Consider the following 21,744-nt stretch of genomic DNA (forward strand, 5'->3'; position numbering starts at 1 on the left):
ACTTACGATGATGACAGGCTATGGAACCTAACTCTGCCACTAATCATCCTGAGCAAGTGACTCTAACCTCTCAGGTCTCAATCTCCCCACCTGCAAAACAGAAATGTGAGGAAGTCTCTCAGGAGTTACAGCTCTGACCCATCTACTATGACCACGCTGATCTCTTGGTCAGTCTTGTGGAACCACAAAAATATTTCAGATGGATCAGAGATTTAAATGTTAAAAAGCCAGGTGCGCCTGGCTGGCTCAATCAGTTAAGTGTCCGACTCTTGATTTCGGGTCAGGCCACAATCTCATTGTTCGTGGGATTGAGCCCCACATCGGGCTCTACGCTGACAGCGTGGAACCTGCTTGGGGTTCTGTCTCTCTCTCTCTCTGTCTCTTTCTCTCTCTGCCCCTCCCTGGCTTGTGCTCACACACGCTCACTCTCTCTCTCTCTCTGTCAAAAATAAATAAAAATTAAAAAAATAAAACATTAAAAAACTAAAATAAAATAAAGGAAAACATAGGAAAATATAATAATCTTGGGTTAAGGGAGGATTCCTAGGCAAAATACAACACTGAACAGCCATAACAAAAAGACATACATGGCTACGTAAAAGATGTAAAGTGTATAATCAAAGGCACCATAAACACAGTTAAAAAGTGTGCAACAAATTAAGAGAAAATGTTAGCAACATACGATACGGAAAAGACTTATCCTTTGTAAAGCAAAATTAAAGGACATATAATTGACATATCCATAACACATAAAGGGTACCTATGACCAATAAGAAAAACAAAAAACAATCCAAGAGAAAATGGACAAGGTAATGAAGAGGCAATTCCCAGAAGGAATGCAAACAGCCAACACACATATGAAGAGAGGCTCATCCTCACAAGTAACCAAAGACATGCAAATTAAAGCTAGATACCATTTTTCATTAATCAAATTGGCAAAAATCAAAATGACTAAAGGGGCGCCTAGGTGGCTCAGTTGGTTGTGTCTGACTCTTCGGTTTTGGCCCAGGTCATAATCTCGTGGTTCCTGATTTTGAGCCCCACGTCTGGCTTTGCGCTGACAGCGTGGAGCCTACCTGGGATATATTCTCTCCCTCTCTCTCTGCCTCCACTCCCCTGCTCCCTCTCTCAAAATAAATAAAAAATTTAAAAAATGACTAATGGTAACCACTGTTGGATAAAATAGGAAAAGTGAGCATCTCATATATTGATATAAATTTTTCTACACTTTCACAGAACAATTTGGAAATATACGTCAAGAGGTAAAATATGCACTGTCCTTAACCCAACAACTCCAACCTACAGTATTTATCTTACAGATAAATTCTCCAGGGCAAAACCCAGACTGTAAGAATGTTCACTGTAGCATCATTCAAAAGAGTGACAAACTACGAAAAACCGCAGTAGGAAAGTGATTTCCTATAAAAAGAATTTGCACTGTATTAGCTCCAAGCTTCCTCCACCAGTGAAATCTGAAGGGTTAAGTAAGTTTTTAATTATCACTGACCTAGAAATTCAATTATATAGCCTGTGAAATAACATAAAATTCAGAACAAGACAGATCTGCATAAGACAGATATTCTACTAAGTAAAAATGATTATATACATCATCATCCCTCTACGTTTAAAAAAAAAAAAAAAAGAAAGAAAAAGCATTTAAATAGCTACAATATTTTTGAGAAGTTACTCTGCCAAGCAGTGTGCTAACACTTTATGTGAATTAAAGAATCCTTGCAATAATCCTAAAAGAAAGGTACAATTCCTATACCCATTTTACAGAGGAAAAACTATGGCCTAGAGATATTAAGGAACTTGCCAAAGACCAGAGAGTTAGTCGATAGTATAACAGGGTCAAGATTCAAATGGAAACAGTCCAACTCCAGAACCCAGGATTTCAACAACCACGCTTAGAGCCTCCAGAGAGAAGTTGCTCTCAGCTACTCCATCAGTAAAACACAACGTCTGTTTCCAGTCAGAGACCATTGTTTTTACAAAATTTTTTTTTTAATGTTTATTTATTTTTGAAGGAGAGAGAGACAGAGCATGAGCGGGGGAAGAGCAGAGAGAGAGAGGGAGACACAGAATTCGAAGCAGGCTCCAGGCTCTGAGCTGTCAGCACAGAGCCTGATGTGGGGCTCGAACTCACAAACTGTGAGCTCGTGACCTGAGCCGAGGTCGGCTGCTTAACCAACTGAGCCACCCCGGTGCCCCTAAATATTGTTTTTTAAAAAATCTTCAGTCTTACCACCCACTAACAGAATAATGGCTAGACACTACTATAGTTATATAATGGAATTCTGTACAGAAGTTTAAAATGTAAGACTAAAATCACACACATTAAATGAAAAATAAAAAGGTGAATTAAAATTGAATTTCAGACTGCTATCATAGTTTCATACCATTCACGAAAGTTTTAAAACCTGCAAAACAATATCCCATTTATGTACAGGAACCTAAATATAATAACTGGCATGGGATGATTTAAATGCTCAGTTCGTGACAATGGTTACCACTGGGAAAAAAAGAAGAGGAATGAAATCCTGAGAGGGACCAAAGGACCTCAAGTGATTTAAAGCGACTCACTGCGGCGTGTTAAAATTTGATAAAACTGAGTTGTGGGTATACTGACGCTCATTAGATTAGCCTTTATGACTATACGTTTAAATGGCTTCCCATTAAATAATTGATTTTTTTAAAGATTTTATTTGCAGGGCGCCTGGGTGGCTCAGTCGGTTAGGGATGTGACTTCAGCTCAGGTCATGATCTCACACCTTGTGAGTTCCTGCCCCGCGTTGGCTCAGAGCCTGAAGCCTGCTTTGGATTCTGAGTCTCTGTCTCTCTCTGTTCCTCCTCTGCTAGCACCCTGTCTCGGTCTCTCTCTCAAAAAAAAAAAAAAAAAAAAAAAAAAAAAGTATATATATATATATCATATATATATGTATATATGATATATATATATATACAATATGTACATATATACGATGTATATATATATACGATACATACATATATACGATATATATATATATATATATTTTTTTTTTTTTTTTAAAAACAAGATTTTATTTTCAAGCAATCTCCACATTCAACGTGGGGTCTGACCTTACCACCCTGTGATCCACAGTCACATGCCCTACTGACTGAGCCAGCCAGGTGCCCCTAAAATAAATAATTTTTAAAGCTCTATAGGTGATCTCAATGTTTAGCACCTTTGAGGAAAGAGAAAAAAATTCAATTTTAAACGCTAGTCTCGCGTCTTCGCTATTTTGATGCTTACAAAGCATTCAGGCTCCATGATTCTAATCTTTTTCTCCCCCATCTCCTACTTCTAGTCTTTTGGAAACTTATTTACATCACACAAAATCCACAATCTTCGTATGCACATTTGTCCACTTCTGTAGTGTGATTTATAAATTCTTAGAAATCAGGGGAAAATCTTACTACTTTTTCTTACGTTCCTATAGGTAGGTGACCACGTGCCCTGGCTTTCCACCTGCGCTCCCAGCATAAGTATTAATAGTGTCTTTCAAGCGTCCCAGGTTGCATAACAAATTGCCGGTCAGCCCATCCACTGCAATATCTACTGAGAGACACAACTGTTCATTTTTTTAGCATCTCTAGGCTTAAAAGCCTCAAACAAAATACCCACAGCACTTTGCTTTTCACTTTCTAATACCCTCTTGAAACATTAACCTGGACATACTTCTCAACGGCTTCAAAAGCTGAAAAAGTAATATAGTATTTCACTTGGGGAGATAATTCAAAAATACACTTTTTGTTTTATAAAGTATGCTTACAGTTAAAGCTTTATATACCTCTGCCCTCAATAAAAAAGTTCCAGGATATTGCAAGACTCTTGTATATTAATTTACATACAGTTCAAGGAAGAATATGACTCTAAAAACAGTAAGCACGGGACACACAATTTTCTTGACCTAGAACACATTATCTTCTTAGTGTAAAATCAATTGTGGGCCTTTAAAAGGAATAACTTTATGCGTCCATATTTTTTCATTTTCAGACTTCAAGAAACATTTAAATTATTTCAGAGTTCAAATGAAAGAGAAGGGGCACATTACCTGCATTTAAATTGTTGACTGGCACTTGCAAAGTAGCTGCGACCTTTTTTAAAATGTTCTGCATTTCTGGTCCCGTTTTGAAGGCTTCTACATGATAAAGTGCCGTGGCATTCTTTTCCACTTCAGTTAAAAACTTCTCACAGTGATCGAAGAACCTCATTAGTTTATCATTAATTCTTGGAGGTCCACACTCCATATCTGAGAGAAAAAAAATTATTTATTCATTATATATACCATTGGCCTAAATGACGATCTCAAATTATTGAAAATTTCGTTTCGAGTGTGAAAAAGAACACTAAAAACCTGCTTATTTATTGGCGTGTCTGAAATAAGTGCACACCGACCAAGCAAGGGCCAAACTGTGGAATGACCGTAATTCATGAGAGTCTGTGGTGGAGAAGACTACAGAAACAGAGGATCAAATACAAAATAAAATGTTACCGCATGCAGTACTACACAATGAAAAAAGGTAGCTGAAGTAAGTATTTTCTTAAAGAAAACAAAAATAGAGATGAAAATCATCAAACGTGCAAAAATGTGTTCTATTAAGTATCACTTCTGCCAGGCACAGAAAACTTGGGAAAGCAAATTGAAGAGTAGCAAAATTCTTAATTACAAAGTGAGAGACGAATTCAACCGATCAAATCTGTTTTTCTACCCTAAGCCAAAATCTAAATAGGGTGTTTTATTTTCTCGATTAACATGCCCAACGCTGTTACTTTCCAAAACATTCCGCTTTGGACAAAAACTACTGACAACAGCACAAAATACAGGAACCGAGTTTCAGGTCTTCCATTTCACGGTGCCTCTAATTTTGGCCTATTTTATAATGAAAGTTCCCAAAGACCTTCCATTTAGGTCTTGGGAATTACATATTTCGCTGATTTGGCAGTGAATATGTATTGTAATAGCATCTGCAATCATGCGTTAACTACCGGGTACCCTTTAAGTTTTTTCGGTCATATTCAAAACACATCCACTTCAGTCCTCGTTTCTCCAATAATTTACCATGAAAAGAACACCAAGAATACTACTTCTGTCTACAAAACGAGAAAATGAATGAAGTTATTATTTTGCTTTGGATGTGGGTGTGAAAAAATATATGGATGGATGTGTGTGTATCCATTTCCAGAAGATCCTGAAATGGATAATTTTGCCCACTTTAACTGCCAATTGGATTACAGTTCCAAAAACATCTTGACTTGGAAGTAAGTGACCTTTGTCATCTTTCTCTGCGGACTCAAAATATGGTTTCCCAAGTGGACCTGGATATTTCATCCTTGCTATTATCTCATTACGGCTGCTCTTTAAACAGAAAACAAAACAAAAAGCTATTGTCCCGTTTCTGTAAGAATACAAAACCTAACTCAGTGGCCTCTCTCAAAAGCCTGGATGTACACAACAGGCAAACCAACGGTCTATGGATTATAATGATGTAGCCAGACAAAGAGTTCAATCTCTAAGAACTCATCTCAGGAGGTCCAGGAGCCCCTTTTTTATATACACTGTATATATTGTGCTACACTGAAGTATGTTCTGCTTTTAACATGCAGCTCTCAGATTTGTGGGGCATCTTCACTCACGTTAATCATTAAAAAGCACAATTCAACAAGTGACTAAACACAAGTCAGCCGACGGTTACCCGCACAGCAGTAACAGGACACAGGAATGGCCTCCTGGAAATGGCTGAGCTTCACTGAAGAGAATGCTCCTGGAGAAACGGCAAACCAGTCTACTCCTAATTTACTTTTCACTGGGGTTTAAAGCTAAACAACGTCTCACCTCATCTCTGACCTTAAAAGTGGCCAAGAAAACATGAACACGTGCCCGTCTCTCTGGCACAAGCACGTTGTATTTTTCGTCTTCATTCTTAAGTCACGGGACAAATGGAAGGTAGAATGCAGGGCATAATGGTTAGGAGCCCACGTGCCGAATCACATCTCCCGGGCCCGTACCCAGCCATATGAAAGCAGGCTAATTATTTAGTGTTTCTGTGTCTCAATTTCCTCTTCTGTTACGTGGGGAGAAAATACTGCCAACCTCAGAGAGCTTTTGTAAGGATTTAGTGAAATAAATGTTAGGCATGCCTGGCACACAGCCTACACCGTAGCTGGCCTTAAGAGTATGTGATTAGTATCTGTGACTATTAAAAATTTTCTGAGGGGGGGAAAAAAAGGCACCGGTTCAAGGGAGAAAAAGAAGACACTGATTCCTGGCCTGACTCTAGTCCTCAAACTCATCAAGGACAATCAACAAGGCATACTCTGGGGCCCGGCTTCTTCACCTGCGGAATAGACGGTCTCTCTTATTTTGCAAAAGAGTAAGTGATGGAATAAATTAGGAGAGAACTGAGCAGCGACCGTGAATCACAGCTAAGGGATGGTACTCTACAGTACAAACAAGAACAAAACAGAGAAAAAAGTGATGAGGGAGCCTGGGGCGGGCTGAGGACAAAATGCAAGCTAGCACACACCCCCATTCTGCCCCCTGCAGGTGGGATCTGTGTGATAGTCCTCAGGCTCTCCTGGTGACCAAGGACAAAGGACAGGAAAGAAAACAAATCGCTAACTGATAGAGATCACAGTCACACAGGACAGGAGTCTCCATCAGTTTACAAATATCTTAGTAAATACAAGAAAAACCTTATCGACAGCATAATCTCCAAAAACCTGTAGACTCAGTTTCCTGGAGCCCCAACATCCCCCTCCGTAGTGATGTGGGGAACAAAGGCAGAAGGAAATGGAAGGTAACATCAAATTTCTTTATAAACCTGCAGCCCATGGACAAATACTGGAGACAAATACAGAGTAGACCATTTCTGCAGAACCCCCAACTGCTAATGCCTTGCTAGAAGGAAACAACCTTAGCTAGACTGGAGTCCTCTGTAGCATCCAAGGTCCCTCTGGAGGCCTCCCTTTTGACTTTATCTCCCCATCTCCGGAGTCTAAAACCAGCCATTCTTCACAACCCCAGTGCAGCTCTTCCTGACCACGGGTCCTGTCCCCTGCTTTAATAAAATCACCTTTTTGCACCAAAGACGTCTTCAAGAATTTTCTTGGCCGTAGGCTCTGGATCACCCCACCATCGCCCAAAACCTCATCAAAAGCACAGCAGTAAAGAAAGTTTGAGAGTAGCTTCCTTATAGCAGGATGTGGGTCAAGAACCGGCACGTAAAAAGGAAAACAAAACAAAACAACCCAATAGTATCAGAAGCAAAGCCCGAGGAAGAAAAGTCCCAGGTTGTATTTACCAAGTGCGCGCGACTACACAACTATGGAACTAGCTGCCAGGGAGGGAGGAAAGGCGAAGGTGGGTGCTCAGAGGGGGCGCACTTCTATTAGGGAATGGTGGATCAAAGAATGCCCCCCTCCTTCTCCTTTCTGGTCGAACGCCCCAACACCTACGGCTGTGTCCCGCCGACACCTGATCAAAGGACAAATGAATGTGTGCGGGAAGCCGGAGGTCGCTAAGTCTTGAAGGGGTGCTGGGGGGGGGGGGGGGGCGAGGTGAGCGGAGTCCGAGGAGGGGCGGAGGCTCCGGGGCACAGAGGGAGGTGAGGGGAGCCCGGAGAGGAGCCGGGGCTCCGGAGACGGGGGGAGGTGAGGTGAGCCGGCGGCTGGGGAAGACAAGGAGCGCGGAGGAACCCAGGCAGGGGGCCCCGCCCCGGGCCCGGGCTGTCACCTGCGACGTCGGGCGGCGGCAAGCCGGGGTGGTAGTGCTCCCACAGCCCCTGCAGGAAGGCGGCGCCGCTGTCCACGCAGCGGTGTTTGGAGCTGGTGACCAGCCGCAGGCGGCCGTAGTTCTCGAGGCTGAACAGGGCCGGGAAGAGGGAGGCCAGGCGCAGCGCCAGCTGTCGCATGTCCTGCCGTCCCTTCTCCACCAGCTGCCCGTCCATCCAGTCCGCGTACCACAGCGGCCAGTCGGCCAGCGCGGCGCCCAGGTCGCGGCCGCCGGCGGGGCCGGCGCGGCCGTCGCCGGACGGGCGGGCCTGCAGCAGGCCGTGCAGCTGCCGCAGTTTGCGGATCTGCTTGGCCGTGGGGTAGCGGGTGCCGTGGCGGATGAGGGCGACAAGCTGCACCGGCGTGCAGGCGTCCTCCAGCAGCTCGGGGTCCCTCCGCGGCGCCTCGGGGTCCGGCAGCAGCCCGGGGTTGGCATCCTCGTAGCGGGTCTTGGTGCCGAAGTAGGGGCTGAGCGCGGAGGCCGCGGGGTCGTCCGGCTCCAGGAGGGAGCAGCGCGAGAGCGACGAGAGCAGCGCCACAGCCAGGGCCGCGACCGGCGCCACGGAGACCTTGAGGAGGCGCGGGGGGCCACGGAGCATGGTGCGGCGCGGCCCGCGAGGGGCGACGTGCGGGCCGGGGTCGCAACTTCCGGCTCCGGCGGGCAGGGGGCGGGTCCGGACGGCGCTTCCGGCCTGCGCCCCCAGGATTCGCCGCGCGGCGCGGCGCGGGCGCGCGGGCGGGGAGCGCCGAGGGGCTCCGGGCGCCTGTGGCTCCGGTGGCGCCGGGACGGCCGCTCGCGGAGCTTCGGAGACCTGTGGCTGAGGGGCAGCCGGCGTCGGCTTGGCCTCCGGCGTGGGCGAGCTTCCGCGTAGCAGACGCCTCCCAGGCTGACTCGAGGGCGCCCCCGCTCTTTGAATTTCTAGGGCGGGAATGCGTCGGGACTGACCCCGAGTCTCCCGAGGCTGACTCGTGCCCCCGCCCCGCCCCGTTCATCTGCGTGTCTGAAAACGTCGTGTTTGAACCACCCACGGCCGGGGCACCTGAGGCGGTTGTTCAAAAATGTAGCTCCCCGGGCCCCGCCCCAGCGTGCCTCCCGGAGCCCCAGGCTCTTCTCCGGTTGCAGTCTGAAAATAGCACACGGCGAGGCGCGAGGGGGACCCGAAAGAGGCTCTGTCCTGCAGGAAGTCTAATTCCCGAGCCTTTGGTGGTATTGGGACCTGGGCCAGAGGAGCTGACCTCAGCCAGACAGCACCCCGGGATTGTGCTCGTTGATACCAGAGGCTTACAGAGCAGAGACCCAGCGACCGTCATCTCCTGGGCGCCCTGAGTCACAGCCCAGCAGGTTGACTGCGTTACTAAGTGTGAGCTAACCTGCTATATGGAGCAAACTCTGCGCCCATGTGATTCCATACTCCAGTCAGCGGCTAGGTTTGTTCATACGTTCTTGCTCAGAATCTTTGCTCCAAGAAAAGAGGAGAAATCATAAATCGGAACCACACTTTGGTTTCTCCACTTGAACACCATTTCGTGCGCTAGTTGGGAAAAGAATGAAGATTGAAGAGGTCCTACGGTGATGCGAATTGAAGGAAATTTGGATCCTGTGTTTGTAAGGTCGCTTTTCTTTCAAAGACGCTACCACGCTGCCCCTGGTAAGCCCGCGTGCATCTTTACCTCTTTTCTCCTGGCGTATGTGGCTCTCTGGTTCAGAGAGGTGTGCCTCTGAATGTTAGCCACTGAAGAAAATGGTGGAAAATCACCAATAGATTCTAACTTGGGACGCTGCACATTTTAAGACATTCGTAGCAGGAAGTCATCTTCACATGGACAGGTGTTCTTTTTTTGTTAGGCCATTTTGTAGAACGTCTGAATATTTGTGGCCACCGATCAAGAACTTGACTCAAATTAACATTTGGTGAACCTTTTCTTTGCGGACTTCCTAACCCTTACATTAAAAGCAAAAAAGTTCATCTACTTATTTTGAGAGCAAGGGGTGGGGAGCATGCGAGCAGGGAAGAGACAGAGAGAGAGAGAGAGAGAGAGAGAAAGAATCACGGGCAGGCTCCACACTGTCAGCGCAGAGCTGGGCTCAGGGCTCCATGTCACTAATGGTGAGATCATGACCTAAGCCAAAATCAAGAGTCAGATGCTTAATGGACTGAGCCATACAGGCACCCCTAACCTTGACATTTTATAGGCTGAAATGCTTGATAATACTTCTAAGTGCATTCAGCAAGCATTTGTACCAGATGTATGTCGTTATATTTTGGTTAATATATGCGCCTAGTAACGATTGCCTCCCATGACTGATCTTTAGATCTGTGTGTGTATGTAACCACATACAGAACCGCTGGCACACATTCTTTTACACTAAATTTGTCCCCAGCTTGATTTTTTCCTTAAATTTAAAAAATTTTTAAATGTTTATTTATTTTTGAGACAGAGTGGGGGGGTGGGGCGGGGGAGCAAGGAGAGAGAGGGAGATGCAGAATATGGGGCAGGCTCCAGGCTCTGAGCTGTCAGCACAGATCCTGACGTGGGGCTTGAACTCATGAACCGTGAGATCATGATCTGAGCTGAAGTCAGAGGCTTACCGGACTGAGCCACCCAGGCCCCCCCAGTTTTATTTTCCTTCTCATTCTCATTCTTCATCTGCTAGTATTATGCTGATTTATATATTTGTTAAACCTATTCCTATCATTTTGATGTTATGACAAGGTAACAAATGATGAAATTAAGCAACGCCTTCATGGTTTTTGCTAGGAAAAAGCCAGAGGTAGTATAAAGAGGACAATGAATATATGTAGAAGCTTTAGATCCAGACTCCAAGCTCGGCCCAGCATTAACTGAGTGATCTTGGGAAGTAACTCAAGTCCTCTGAGCCTTAGTTTCCTTATTTGAAAATTAGGAATTATTAGAACCTATATTGTGGGATTATTGTGCGAATCAGAGATGATATTTAAAATTTATATAAGAGGGTGCTATAAATAGTATTTTTATCATTAATAATGTTCACTGATATTATGTATTATTATTCCTGCACTAAGATGCAGAAGTCTCTAACAATTACAATGTATCACCTTACTTTTGAACATTAAAGTGAATGACTTTCAAAAGACATGCATCAAAGATCATTTCATAATTTTCTAATAATAAATATCTTCTCATCTTACTTAAAATGGGTTTCTTCTTAAAGCAGTGAGTAGCTTTTAAGAAGTTTTTTTTTTTTTTGGCATTCTTTTTTTTTTTACATCCAAGTTAGTTAGCATCTAGTGCAACAATGATTTCAGGAGGAGATTCCTTAGTGCCCCTTACCCATTTAGCCCATCCCCCCTCCACACCCCCTCCAGTGACCCTCTGTTTGTTCTCCATATTTAAGAATCTCTTCTGTTTTGTCCCCCTCCCTGTTTTTATATTATTTTTGTTTCCCTTCCCTTATGTTCATCTGTTTTGTTTCTTAAAGTCCTCATATGAGTGAAGTCATATGATTTTTGTCTTTCTCTGACTAATTTCGCTTAGCATAATACCCTCTAGGTCCATCTACGTAGTTGCAAATGGCAAGATTTCATTCTTTTTGATTGCTGAGTAATACTCCATTGTATCTATCTATCTATCTATCTATATATAGATAGATAGATAGATATAGATCACATTTTCTTTATCCAGTCATCCACCGATGGACATTTGGGCTCTTTCCATACTTTGGCTATTGTTGATAGTGCTGCTATAAACATGGGGGTGCATGTGTCCCTTCAAAACAGCACACCTGTATCCCGTGGAGAAATGCCTAGTTGTGCAATTGCTGGGTCGCAGGGTAGTTCTATTTTTAGTTTTTTGAGGACTCTCCATACTGGTTTCCAGAGTGGCCGCACCAGCTTGCATTCCCACCAACAATGCAAAAGAGATCCTCTTTCTCCGCATCCTCACCAACATCTGTTGTTGCCTGAGTTGATAATGTGAGCCATTCTGACAGGTGTGGTATCTCATTGTGGTTTGAATTTGTATTTCCCAGATGATGAACGATGTTGAGCATCTTTTCATGCATCTGTTAGCCATCTGGATGTCTTCTTTGGAGAAGTGTCTCTTCATGTCTTTTGCCCATTTCTTCACTGGATTATTTGTTTTTTGGGTGTTGAATTTGATAAGTTCTTTATAGATTTTGGATACTAACCCTTTATCTGATATGTCATTTGCAAATATCTTCTCCCATTCTGTCGGTTGCCTTTTAGTTTTGCTGATTGTTTTCTCTGTGCAGAAGCTTTTTATCTTGATGAGGTCCCAATAGTTCATTTTTTGCCTTTGTTTCCCTTGCCTCTGGAGACGTGTTGAGTAAGAAGTTGCTGCGGCCAAGATCAAAGAGGTTTTTTCCTGCTTTCTCCTCGAGGATTTTGATGGTTTCCTGTCTTACATTTAGGTCTTTCATCCACTTTGAGTTTATTTTTGTGTATGGTGTAAGAAAGTGGTCCAGGTTCATTTTTTGCCTGTCACTGTTCAGTTTTCCCAGCACCACTTGCTGAAGAGACTGTCTTTATTCCACTGAATATTTTTCTTGCTTTGTCAAAGATTAGTTGGCCATACGCTTGTGGGTCCGTTTCTGGGTTCTCTATTTTGTTCCATTGATCTGAGTGTCTGTTTTTGTGCCAGTACCATACTGTCTTGATGGTTACAGCTTTGTAGTATAGCTTGAAGTCTGGGATTGTGATGCCTCCTGCTTTAGTTTCCTTTTTCAAGATTGCTTTGGCTATTCGGGGTCTTTTCTGGTTCCATACAAATTTTAGGATTATTTGTTCTAGCTCTCTGAAGAATGCTGGTGTTACTTTGATAGGGATTGCATTGAATATGTAGATTGCTTTGGGTGGTATCGACATTTTAACAATATTTGTTCTTCCTATCCAGGAGCATGGAATCTTTTTCCATTTTTTTGTGTCTTCAATTTCTTTCATAAGCTTTCTATAGTTTTCAGTGTTTAGATTTTTCACCTCTTTGGTTATATCTATTCCTAGGTATTTTATGGTTTTTGGTGCATTGTAAATGGGATCGATTCCTTGATTTCTCTTTCTGTTGCTTCATTGCTGGTGTATAGGAATGCAACTGATTTCTGTGCATTGATTTTATATCAAGCAACTTTGCTGAATTCATGAATCAGTTCTAGCAGTCTTTTGGTGGAATCTTTAGGGTTTTCCATATAGAGTATCATGTCGTCTGTGAAGAGTGAAAGTTTGACCTCCTCCTGGCCGATTTGGATCCCTTTTATTTCTTTGTGTTGTCTGATTGCAGAGGCGAAGACTTCCAATACTATGTTGAATAACAGTGGCGAGAGTGGACATCCGTGTCTTGTTCCTGACCTTAGGGGGAAAGCTCTCAGTTTTTCCCCACTGAGGATGATATTAGCATTGGGTCTTTCTTATATGGCTTTTATGATCTCGAGGTATGCTCCTTCTATCCCTACTTTCTTGAGGGTTTTTATCAAGAAGGGATGTTGTATTTTGTCTACATCTACTGAGAGACTCATGTGATTCTTGTCCTTTCTTTTATTGATAATGATGAATCACATTGATTGTTTTGTGGATATTGAACAAGCCCTGCATCCCAGGTATAAATCCCACTTGGTCGTGGTGAATAATTTTCTAATGTATTACTGGATCTGGTTGGCTAATATCTTATTGAGGATTCTTGCATCTGTGTTCATCAGGGAAATTGGTCTACAGTTCTCCTTTTTAGTGGGGTCTTTGGTTTTGGAATCAAGGTAATGCTGGCTTCATAGAAAGAGTTTGGAAGTTTTCCTTCCATTTCCATGTTTTGGAACAGCTTCAAGAGAATAGGTGTTAACTCTTCCTTAAATGTTTGGTAGAATTCCCCTGGAAATCCATCTGGCCCTGGACTCTTGTTTTTGGGGAGACTTTGATTACTAATTCTATTTCTTTACTGGTTATGGGTCTGTTCAGATTTTCTATTTCTTCTGTTTCAGTTTTGGTAGTGTATATGTATGGAGTTTGTCCATTTCTTCCAGATTGCCCATTTTATTGGCATATAATTTCTCATAATATTCTCTTATTATTGTTTAGGCAACAGGCCCTGCTCATCGTTTCATGTCTGTATGTTGGCTGCTCTTTGAGATAGTTGCCACCCGTACTCAGCTAGTACCCAGGAGTTTGCATGGTATAAAACGTGGCTGCCCCTTGGCAAAGACCGTGGATGGGCTGCCTTCTCTCCTATGGCGTTGTGAGCATGATAGCAATGTATTTGACAAATCTACCATAACACAAGAAGTTGAATGGAAAATTAATGGTTTGGGTTCCTTGAAGAGGTGACAGAGCATGGAACCAAGAGCACAGAGAACTTGATTTGGACTGAAACAAGAGGAGACCTTATTTTCCAAGAGAAGATTGGAGGGATGGACGCACAGGTTGATAAATTTTCTTGGTTTAGCAGGAGGGAATTGATGGATTTCAAGCTGATGGCCTCAGTTTCCTCAATGACTTAGGACGCAAGACTAAAGAGATGGGACAGTAGGATTTAGGTCTTCAGAATATGGAAATGGCTTGGATTTACAACTGAGAGGAATGGGAAACACAGAAAGTTAGGTGGTCAGCTCTGGGAATCCAACAGAGCGTAGAAGACTTGAATTGCTTGCGGTAGTGCAATTTTATCCAGAAGTGGACGTTGCCTGTTGTGTCTCCCAGAGTGGAAAAGAAAAAATTTCAATTCTATTGTTCTACATTATTCTAATTTGTCTTAAGCAGAACTTTTCTGGGACATCTGGATGACTCAGTGGGTTAAGTATCTGACTCTTGATTGCAGCTCAGGTCACGATCTCACAGTTCATGAGTTGGTTCAGGAGTTTGAGCCCCACATCAGGCTCTGCGCTGACAGCATGGAGCCTGCTTGGGGTTCTCTTTCTCCCTTTCTGTCTGTTCTTCCCCACTCTCTCAATCTCTTTCTCTCTCAAAATAAATATATAAAATTTAAAAAATGTAGAGCTTTTCTAATCCATCCATTATATTAAAGAATACGGTATTTTTCCCAGATTATTCATAGGATTTCTAAAATAGTCATTCCACTTTTAAGATTGCATGATGTCAAATATAGTATTTTAAGTTACATCTATAATGTTTTTAAAAAAGGTTCCTAAAGAAGATGGCTTTCTGATGCAGAAACAATAAAGAAAGGAAAAGGGTAAATACTATGGGGGGAAGGGTAGACTGTCTGTGTAAGCATAGAAAGTATTGATTAAAAAAATGGTTTCTGGGGGCGCCTGGGTGGCTCAGTCAGTTAAGCGACTGACTCTTGGTTATGGCTCAGGTCCTGATCTCAGGGTTCATGAGTTCAAGCCTGCATCAGGCTCCGTGCTGACAGTGTGGAGCCTGCTTGGTATTCTCTCCCTCTCTCTGCCCCTCCTCCATTTGTGCTGTCTCTTCCGCTCTCAAAATAAATAAATAAACTTAAAAAAAATTTAAACCGTGGTTTCTGAAATTAGGCTTTCTGGTTTTCAAATTCCAGCTGCATCACTTAATATCTGTGAGATCTGGAGCAAGTTAAACTGTTGCCTCAACTGAGGATAATATCTATATCATAGGGTTGTTGATAGGATTAAATGAAGCAGTTTACATAAAGATGTGCTATAGTTCCTGGCCCCAAATCAGTATGTAATGTTTACTGAACACAATTAAGATGTTTCTTATTGTCGCTTTTCCTTTAGCCAAGTAAACTGACAATGGCCAGCTTGTCATAGATCTTTGTGATCTCACAACTACATTAAGCAACTAACTTCGTGCCTGTGCCAAGAAAGCTTTAACTCTAGTATCTTACTGCCCTGCTGTTTCACTTTTCCTTTCCTGGTCATTGATTTAGTGCTTATTTGTTTTTTATTGCAGTAGAAATAGCCAAGAGAAGAAGGGACCATATGTATGGATGGGGCTGGTACGATCCATGCTTCAACAGCAGTCCCTTCAACCTTGCTTGAATGTGGAGGTTCGATAGACCACCAGACTCCAGAGATAAACTACCTTGGCTTGAAAGGAATGCTATCATCACTGATAGCTGAGCACTATGTTGTTCACCAGCATATGAAAGCTACGCTGAATTGTTTAACAACGTTGTGTTTCAACTGATGAGTAGAAAACTTCAATGAACCATGCACAATAATAGAGGTGACCTTTTATTTTACATTCTCTATTATACCTTGCTATGGGAGTTATTTTGCAGTGACAAAAGTTCCCGTCTAGTGTCTTGACACATCTTAAGATTTTGATATTGGAAATTCTTCCTTCCCATCGAATGTTGGTTCTATATCCATTGAACTATTTTAAGTGTTTAAATTGCCAGTATTCTTTTTGTGCTTTGCTATTCACTTTCTGGTCCTGGTCTACAAGGATTTTCCTGTACATGCCAGTACTGTTGTTCAGAGACATCATTTCCTTGAGAAGTCCCCTCCAAAATGTCTTGTTATCCCATCACAGAGATGAATAATGTGTTCTAAATCCTGGTAAAAATTTCTCCTCTTCCTTGTGTTTTTCAAGAACAAGCATAGACAACGGCAATAATTTAAACATCTTATTTTTCCCCGAAATGTTAGCTTTCCAAAATTGGAAGATCTCTTTGAGTGATTAGATCTTTAAGATAATTGGTTAGCTGACTTTAAAGCCATCGTTATTTCCTTATTCCCAAGAACAGAGAACTTTCAGAGAAAAGTTTATTAGTTCTTCTTTAATACATTAATAAGTTTCACGTTGTCTCACTGGCCCACACATGAACCAATCTTTCAGGTTTTGTCACTGTTTTCTTGTAACATAAACCCGTATTTCTTGGGTTGGGTTGCTTTGCCTATACTGTGTATCAGTAGGTGTTTCTAAGCTAGGAAAGCAGTGTAGGCATCTATGAACTCACATACTTGGTGGCAGCATTTTTAGTAAACAGGATAACTGCTCCAACTGAAGCAACCATTATGGTTCCATAAACAACACCCGTCATTCCCCCGCCTTTTTTGTCTTATATCTTGCACTGCCTTGTCTGATTCTGTACTCTAGGAGATAAAGCAGTTATTGCTAAATCATTCATTAGTTAATACCTTAGATGCAAGAGCCATGGTGAAAACTTGGTTGATTCTCAGATATTCATGCCTTGCATTAAGTAGACTGTCAGCAATTATTTGTTAAAAGGGTATAAGTATGAATGAATAAATGACATAGAGCAGACAGTATGGGAAGGTGAAATGTGGTAATAATATTGCTTTGTATTTATGCAATATAATTACCTTCCCAGCTATCCATGACATTGTGGATGTGGAAATCAAAACAAAGGTTAGGTGCCTTGTCTAAAGTCGTCTCATCTAACTAGTACTTAGTAGAACCAGTTCTGGAATGTTTCAGTGGAAAGAGCCATCTTTGTGTTTCTTTTCCTGACACCTACCCCATTCCTTACAAATGAACAGTGACCTCAAAAAGTGTCATTTGTAGGTGGGGCTAAAAGTATAAATATTGCATATAACGCTATAATAGTTACTATTAGTAAACCACTCAACATTCATTCTGCCTTTTTTCTTGGAATCAATGTGTGTACGTGTTCACCTTCAAGGAAGGTCACTCTGTCCCCACTTAAGGGAAGAGTCCTGATTGGTTTAAACCAATCCTGGTAACTATATTGTTCTTGCCAGTTTTGGTTAAATAAAGAGCATGTCAGGTACCTGGGTGGCTTAGTCATTAGGTATCCGAATCTGACTTCAACTCAGATCATGATCTCACGGTTTGTGAGTCTGAGTCCCTCATGGGGGTGATCTCGAGCCATGCTTTGGGTGAGCTCATGCCCCACTTCAGGTGAACCCTGCTTCTCTCTCCCTCCCTCTCTCTCTCTGCCTCTCATAGGATTCTGTCTTTCTCTCTCCCTCTTTTTCTCTGCCCCTCACTCACTTGTGCCCTCTCTCTCTCTTTCTCTTTAAAAAAAAAAAAAAAAAAAAAAGAACATGTCACTCAATTCTAGGCACTGAGATATGAAGGACCATCTACTGAGCAGTTTCTGAGAAAGTTGTTTTGGTTCTAAAAAAGACGAGTGATGGGGCAATAAACACTCAACACTTTATAGGATCAGTGGATTGGAGATCCTAATGACTCAAAGGAGTATTGCAGTTGGCACAGTTCAATATTCTGGAAGGAAAGGAGATGGTATTCAGTGAATGAAATGCCTAAAATGGGTATTTCAAAGATGGTGGAGTACTTCTTATTGATTAAATGAGACAGTTTAGAATATAAGATTAAGAAAACTTAGCCAAGGCAAGTTATAGAATACAATTCTTTTAGAATTAAGGAGATACAAACAAAGAAAAAAAAAAACAGGCCAAGAAATCCCAACTCAAAATTTTTCCTCCGGTTCCAAATTTCTGTTCCTGCAGGATTTAAGCCCCAGTAGATCCTCACCTTCTAAAAGTCTATGCACTTCTCCCTCTATGCACCTCAAATCCCCAGCTCACTCAACAACTATTCCATGAAACTTATTTAAAAAAATTTATTTTACACCAACATTTTGTTTTTGATAGATTGGACTGATGGTTCGCAAAGACGAAAGAGATGGACAGCACCGAGATGCCAATAATTTTAAATATAATCTTAAAAAAAAACTTCATTCTTAAAGTGAGTGAGAACAGTATACATAAGGAAGAGGCAACTGCCCTGGTCATTGTCACACGCAGATGTGATGACAGGACCTGCCGCGGGCATCTTGCAAGCAGACAGGAGCCAGCTTGCAGACAAGACCAACACAGCAAGATGACACGGCCGAATGTGGACCCGAGCCCTTCGTGATACTGTGGAGCTGATCAAGTAACCCAGGAGTGTGCTTGCCGTGGGCGTCCTGGCGTCTAAGGTAATACCCATCTCTACTGTTTAAACTACCCTTTGTCTCATTATTCTCCGCAGAAAGTCTCCTAGTTGGTATAAGTGCCCATTAAGCCTCATTAGCCCCTTAGGTTAAACGTCCTGTTGTGCCTTTCTTGATCTTGCTGAAGTCACCTCTTGAGAATAAAAGCAAATCCCAGATGGTGACTTTCTGATCCCAGCTCCTTAGACCGAGGTCTCTCACTCAGAATGATCATGGTTTAGGAAGCATGAGAAGCACAGGGAAGAAGAGGAGGTGTGTGGGCGGTGACGGTAATCTGGGTCAGACAAGGTGAAGTGTGAAGGCTAAGCAGGAGATACAATTGAACCTCACAGAGAAGGCAACTCTCCCAAGCACAGCCCTAGAAAGCCAGTCCTAGGGACTTAGGAGCCACATCTCTGGGGAGAGTGGTGGAATCCACGTTACCGTACTGGCATCACTTAGATCCATGCTCTTCCCTCAAGGGGAGGAATCGTTGTTCATAGGATATCAGAGGACTCTTGTCATGCTTGTCTTCTTCAGAACCAGACCCAGTTATAAGGTGTTTCATGATGACATCACAGTCTAAAAATGAGAGGCTTGGTTTCAGTTTTTCCTGTAAATACCCAAGAGGCTCATGGCATTGGTCTCTCTCAGCTGGACACAAGTCTTAAGCGAATGGCCTAAACATCCAGTCTGGGGCTGTTCTCTCCCATGACCTTAATTAAGCCTTTTTTGAACATCTTCATAAAGACATGGTAATGTTCTATTTGTTATATGAGAGCTGTTCATGTGGATTAAGCAGTAAATCTAACAAATAGGCTATTCTTTCTCTGATGGCACAGAGGTATTTATTTATTTTTATGTTTTAGGCATTTAAGGAAAAAATTAATTCCTGGATATGTTAAATTGAGTTTGAGGGAAAAAGTAACAATAATAAGGATTAGAGCAGAAATAGAGAATGAAAAAACAATACAATCAATGAAACCAAAAACTGTTTCTTTGGAAAGATGAACAAATTGACAAACCTTTAGTTAGATTAAGAAAGTAAAAAAAGAATACTTAAACTACTAAAATCAGAAGTGAACGAGGAGATATTACTACTGACTACGGCAATAAAAAAAACAGCATAAGAGAATACTAGGAATAGCTGTATACCAAATAAACTGTACATCCTGGAGGAAATGGACAAATGCCTAGAAACACTCAAACTACCAAAACTGGCTCAAGAAGAAATAGAAAATCGGAAAAGACCTTTAATAAGAAGATTAGATCAACAATCAAAAATCTCCCAACAAAAAACCAAAACCAAAAGCAAAACAGAACAAAAAAGTCTCCCAACAAAGAAAGGCCTATTAAATGAATAGAAGAGGAAAAAATACTTCTCAATTCCTTCCTTGAGGCTGGCATTACCCTGATATCAAAGTCTGACAAGACACTACAAGAAAAGAAAACTACAGACCACTATCCTTTACAAATATAGACACCAAAATCCTCAACAGATGCTAGCAAATGAAATTCAGCAGCATATAAAAAGGATTATACACCACGGCCAAGGGGGGATTTAGGCAATAGTGGTTCAGCATACAAAATCAATCACTACATTAATAGAACGAAGGTTGGGGAGAGCCACATGGTCATCTCAATTGATGTGGAAAAAGCACTTGAGGCGCCTGGTTGGCTCAGTCGGTTGAGCATCTGACTTGAGCTCGGGTCATGATCTCACAGTTTTGGGTTCCAGCCCTGCATGGGGCTCTGTGCTGACAGCTCGGAACCTGGAGCCTGCTTCCGATTCTGTGTCTCCCTCTCTCTCTGCCCCTCCCCCACTCATGCTCTGTCTCCCTCTCCCTCTCTCTCTCTCTCTCTCTCTCTTTCTGTCTCTCTCTCAAATAAAAATGTTAAAAGAAAAAGCACTTGATGACATCCAACATCCCTTCATGATACAAATATTCAGTAAACTAGGAATAGAAGAGAACCTTCTCAGCATGATAAAGGCTGTATATAAAAAACCTACAGGGGCGCCTGGGTGGCGCAGTCGGTTAAGCGTCCGACTTCAGCCAGGTCACGATCTCGCGGTCCGTGAGTTCGAGCCCCGCGTCGGGCTCTGGGCTGATGGCTCGGAGCCTGGAGCCTGTTTCCAATTCTGTGTGTCTCCCTCTCTCTCTGCCCCTCCCCCGTTCATGCTCTGTCTCTCTCTGTCCCAAAAATAAATAAAAAAAACGTTGAAAAAAAAAAAAAATTAAAAAAAAAAAACAAAAAAAAAACCTACAGCTAACATCATACCCAATGGGAAAGGATAGAAAGCTTTTCCTCTAATCCTGGGAACAAGACAAGAATGCCTGTTTTTGCCACTTCTGTTCAACATAGTGTTGGCAGTTCCAGAGCAATTAGACAAGAAAAAAGAAATAAAGTACACCCAAATTGGAAATGAAGAAGAAAAACTGCCTATATCACAGATTATATAAATGTAGAAAACATTAAGAATTCATGCAAATATGCATACATACTCCCCCACATACTCCTTTTAGAGCTAATTAATGAATTCAGCAAAATTGAAGGCTACAAAATGACACAGAAATCAACTGAATTTTTATATACTAGCAATGGAAAATCTGAAAAGGAAATTAAGACAATTCCATTTGCAATAACAGCCAAAAGAATGAAATACTTAGGAATAAATTTAACCAATGAGAGGCACAAAACTTCTATACTGAAAACTATAAAACATTGCTTAAAGAATTAGAGAAACCGATGGGGTTAAGATTGCAAAGCAGCATGGAGCCTTTAAGTTTGTCTTATTCCTGAAACTCAGATCACCACCAAATCACTTTGAACACATAGGAAATTGATCTGAGGATTAAAACAACAGTCTGCATAGCGTGAGCCGCAGAACTCGGTACGTACACAGTGTGGAGAGGTAAACTGAGGGAGGCAAAAGTCATGGAAGATAGGGAGCTATTTTCACAGAGAGAGAAAGAGAAAGGGAGAGAGTGAGACAAGAAAAGCACCGTCCCCCCTCCCCAAAAGTAGCTGGAGAGAAAGAGTGAAAACACTCACAGGGGACTGAACAAGAAATCTATTCCTAAACCACTGATGGGAAGAAA

The 21,744-nt window shown here is 42.2% G+C and overlaps 1 protein-coding gene and 1 long non-coding RNA gene across 6 annotated transcripts in view; one reads left to right on the forward strand and one right to left on the reverse strand.

Moving 5' to 3' along the window:
- Positions 1–8,513, reverse strand: part of MINPP1 (multiple inositol-polyphosphate phosphatase 1) — a 46,825-nt gene extending 38,312 nt beyond the window's left edge. Inside the window, exons 1-2 of the mRNA XM_019430046.2 lie at positions 7,761–8,513; positions 4,080–4,277 (exon numbers count right to left, since the gene is read on the reverse strand). Coding sequence (XP_019285591.2) covers positions 4,080–4,277; positions 7,761–8,397 — 835 coding nt within the window. The 5' untranslated portion in view covers positions 8,398–8,513. The remainder of the gene's footprint in view (positions 1–4,079; positions 4,278–7,760) is intronic.
- A 37-nt stretch (positions 8,514–8,550) lies between these two features.
- Positions 8,551–21,744, forward strand: part of LOC109255400 (uncharacterized) — a 62,226-nt gene continuing 49,032 nt past the window's right edge. For all 5 annotated transcript variants that reach the window (XR_008425046.1, XR_008425048.1, XR_002075221.2 and 2 more), the window contains exons 1-3: positions 8,551–9,447; positions 15,670–15,945; positions 18,324–18,649. This is a non-coding gene — a long non-coding RNA (uncharacterized LOC109255400). The remainder of the gene's footprint in view (positions 9,448–15,669; positions 15,946–18,323; positions 18,650–21,744) is intronic.

The sequence above is a fragment of the Panthera pardus genome, unplaced genomic scaffold (assembly GCF_024362965.1).
Source record: "Panthera pardus isolate Hobbes unplaced genomic scaffold, ASM2436296v1 HiC_scaffold_22, whole genome shotgun sequence".
Taxonomy (NCBI): Eukaryota; Metazoa; Chordata; class Mammalia; order Carnivora; family Felidae; genus Panthera; species Panthera pardus.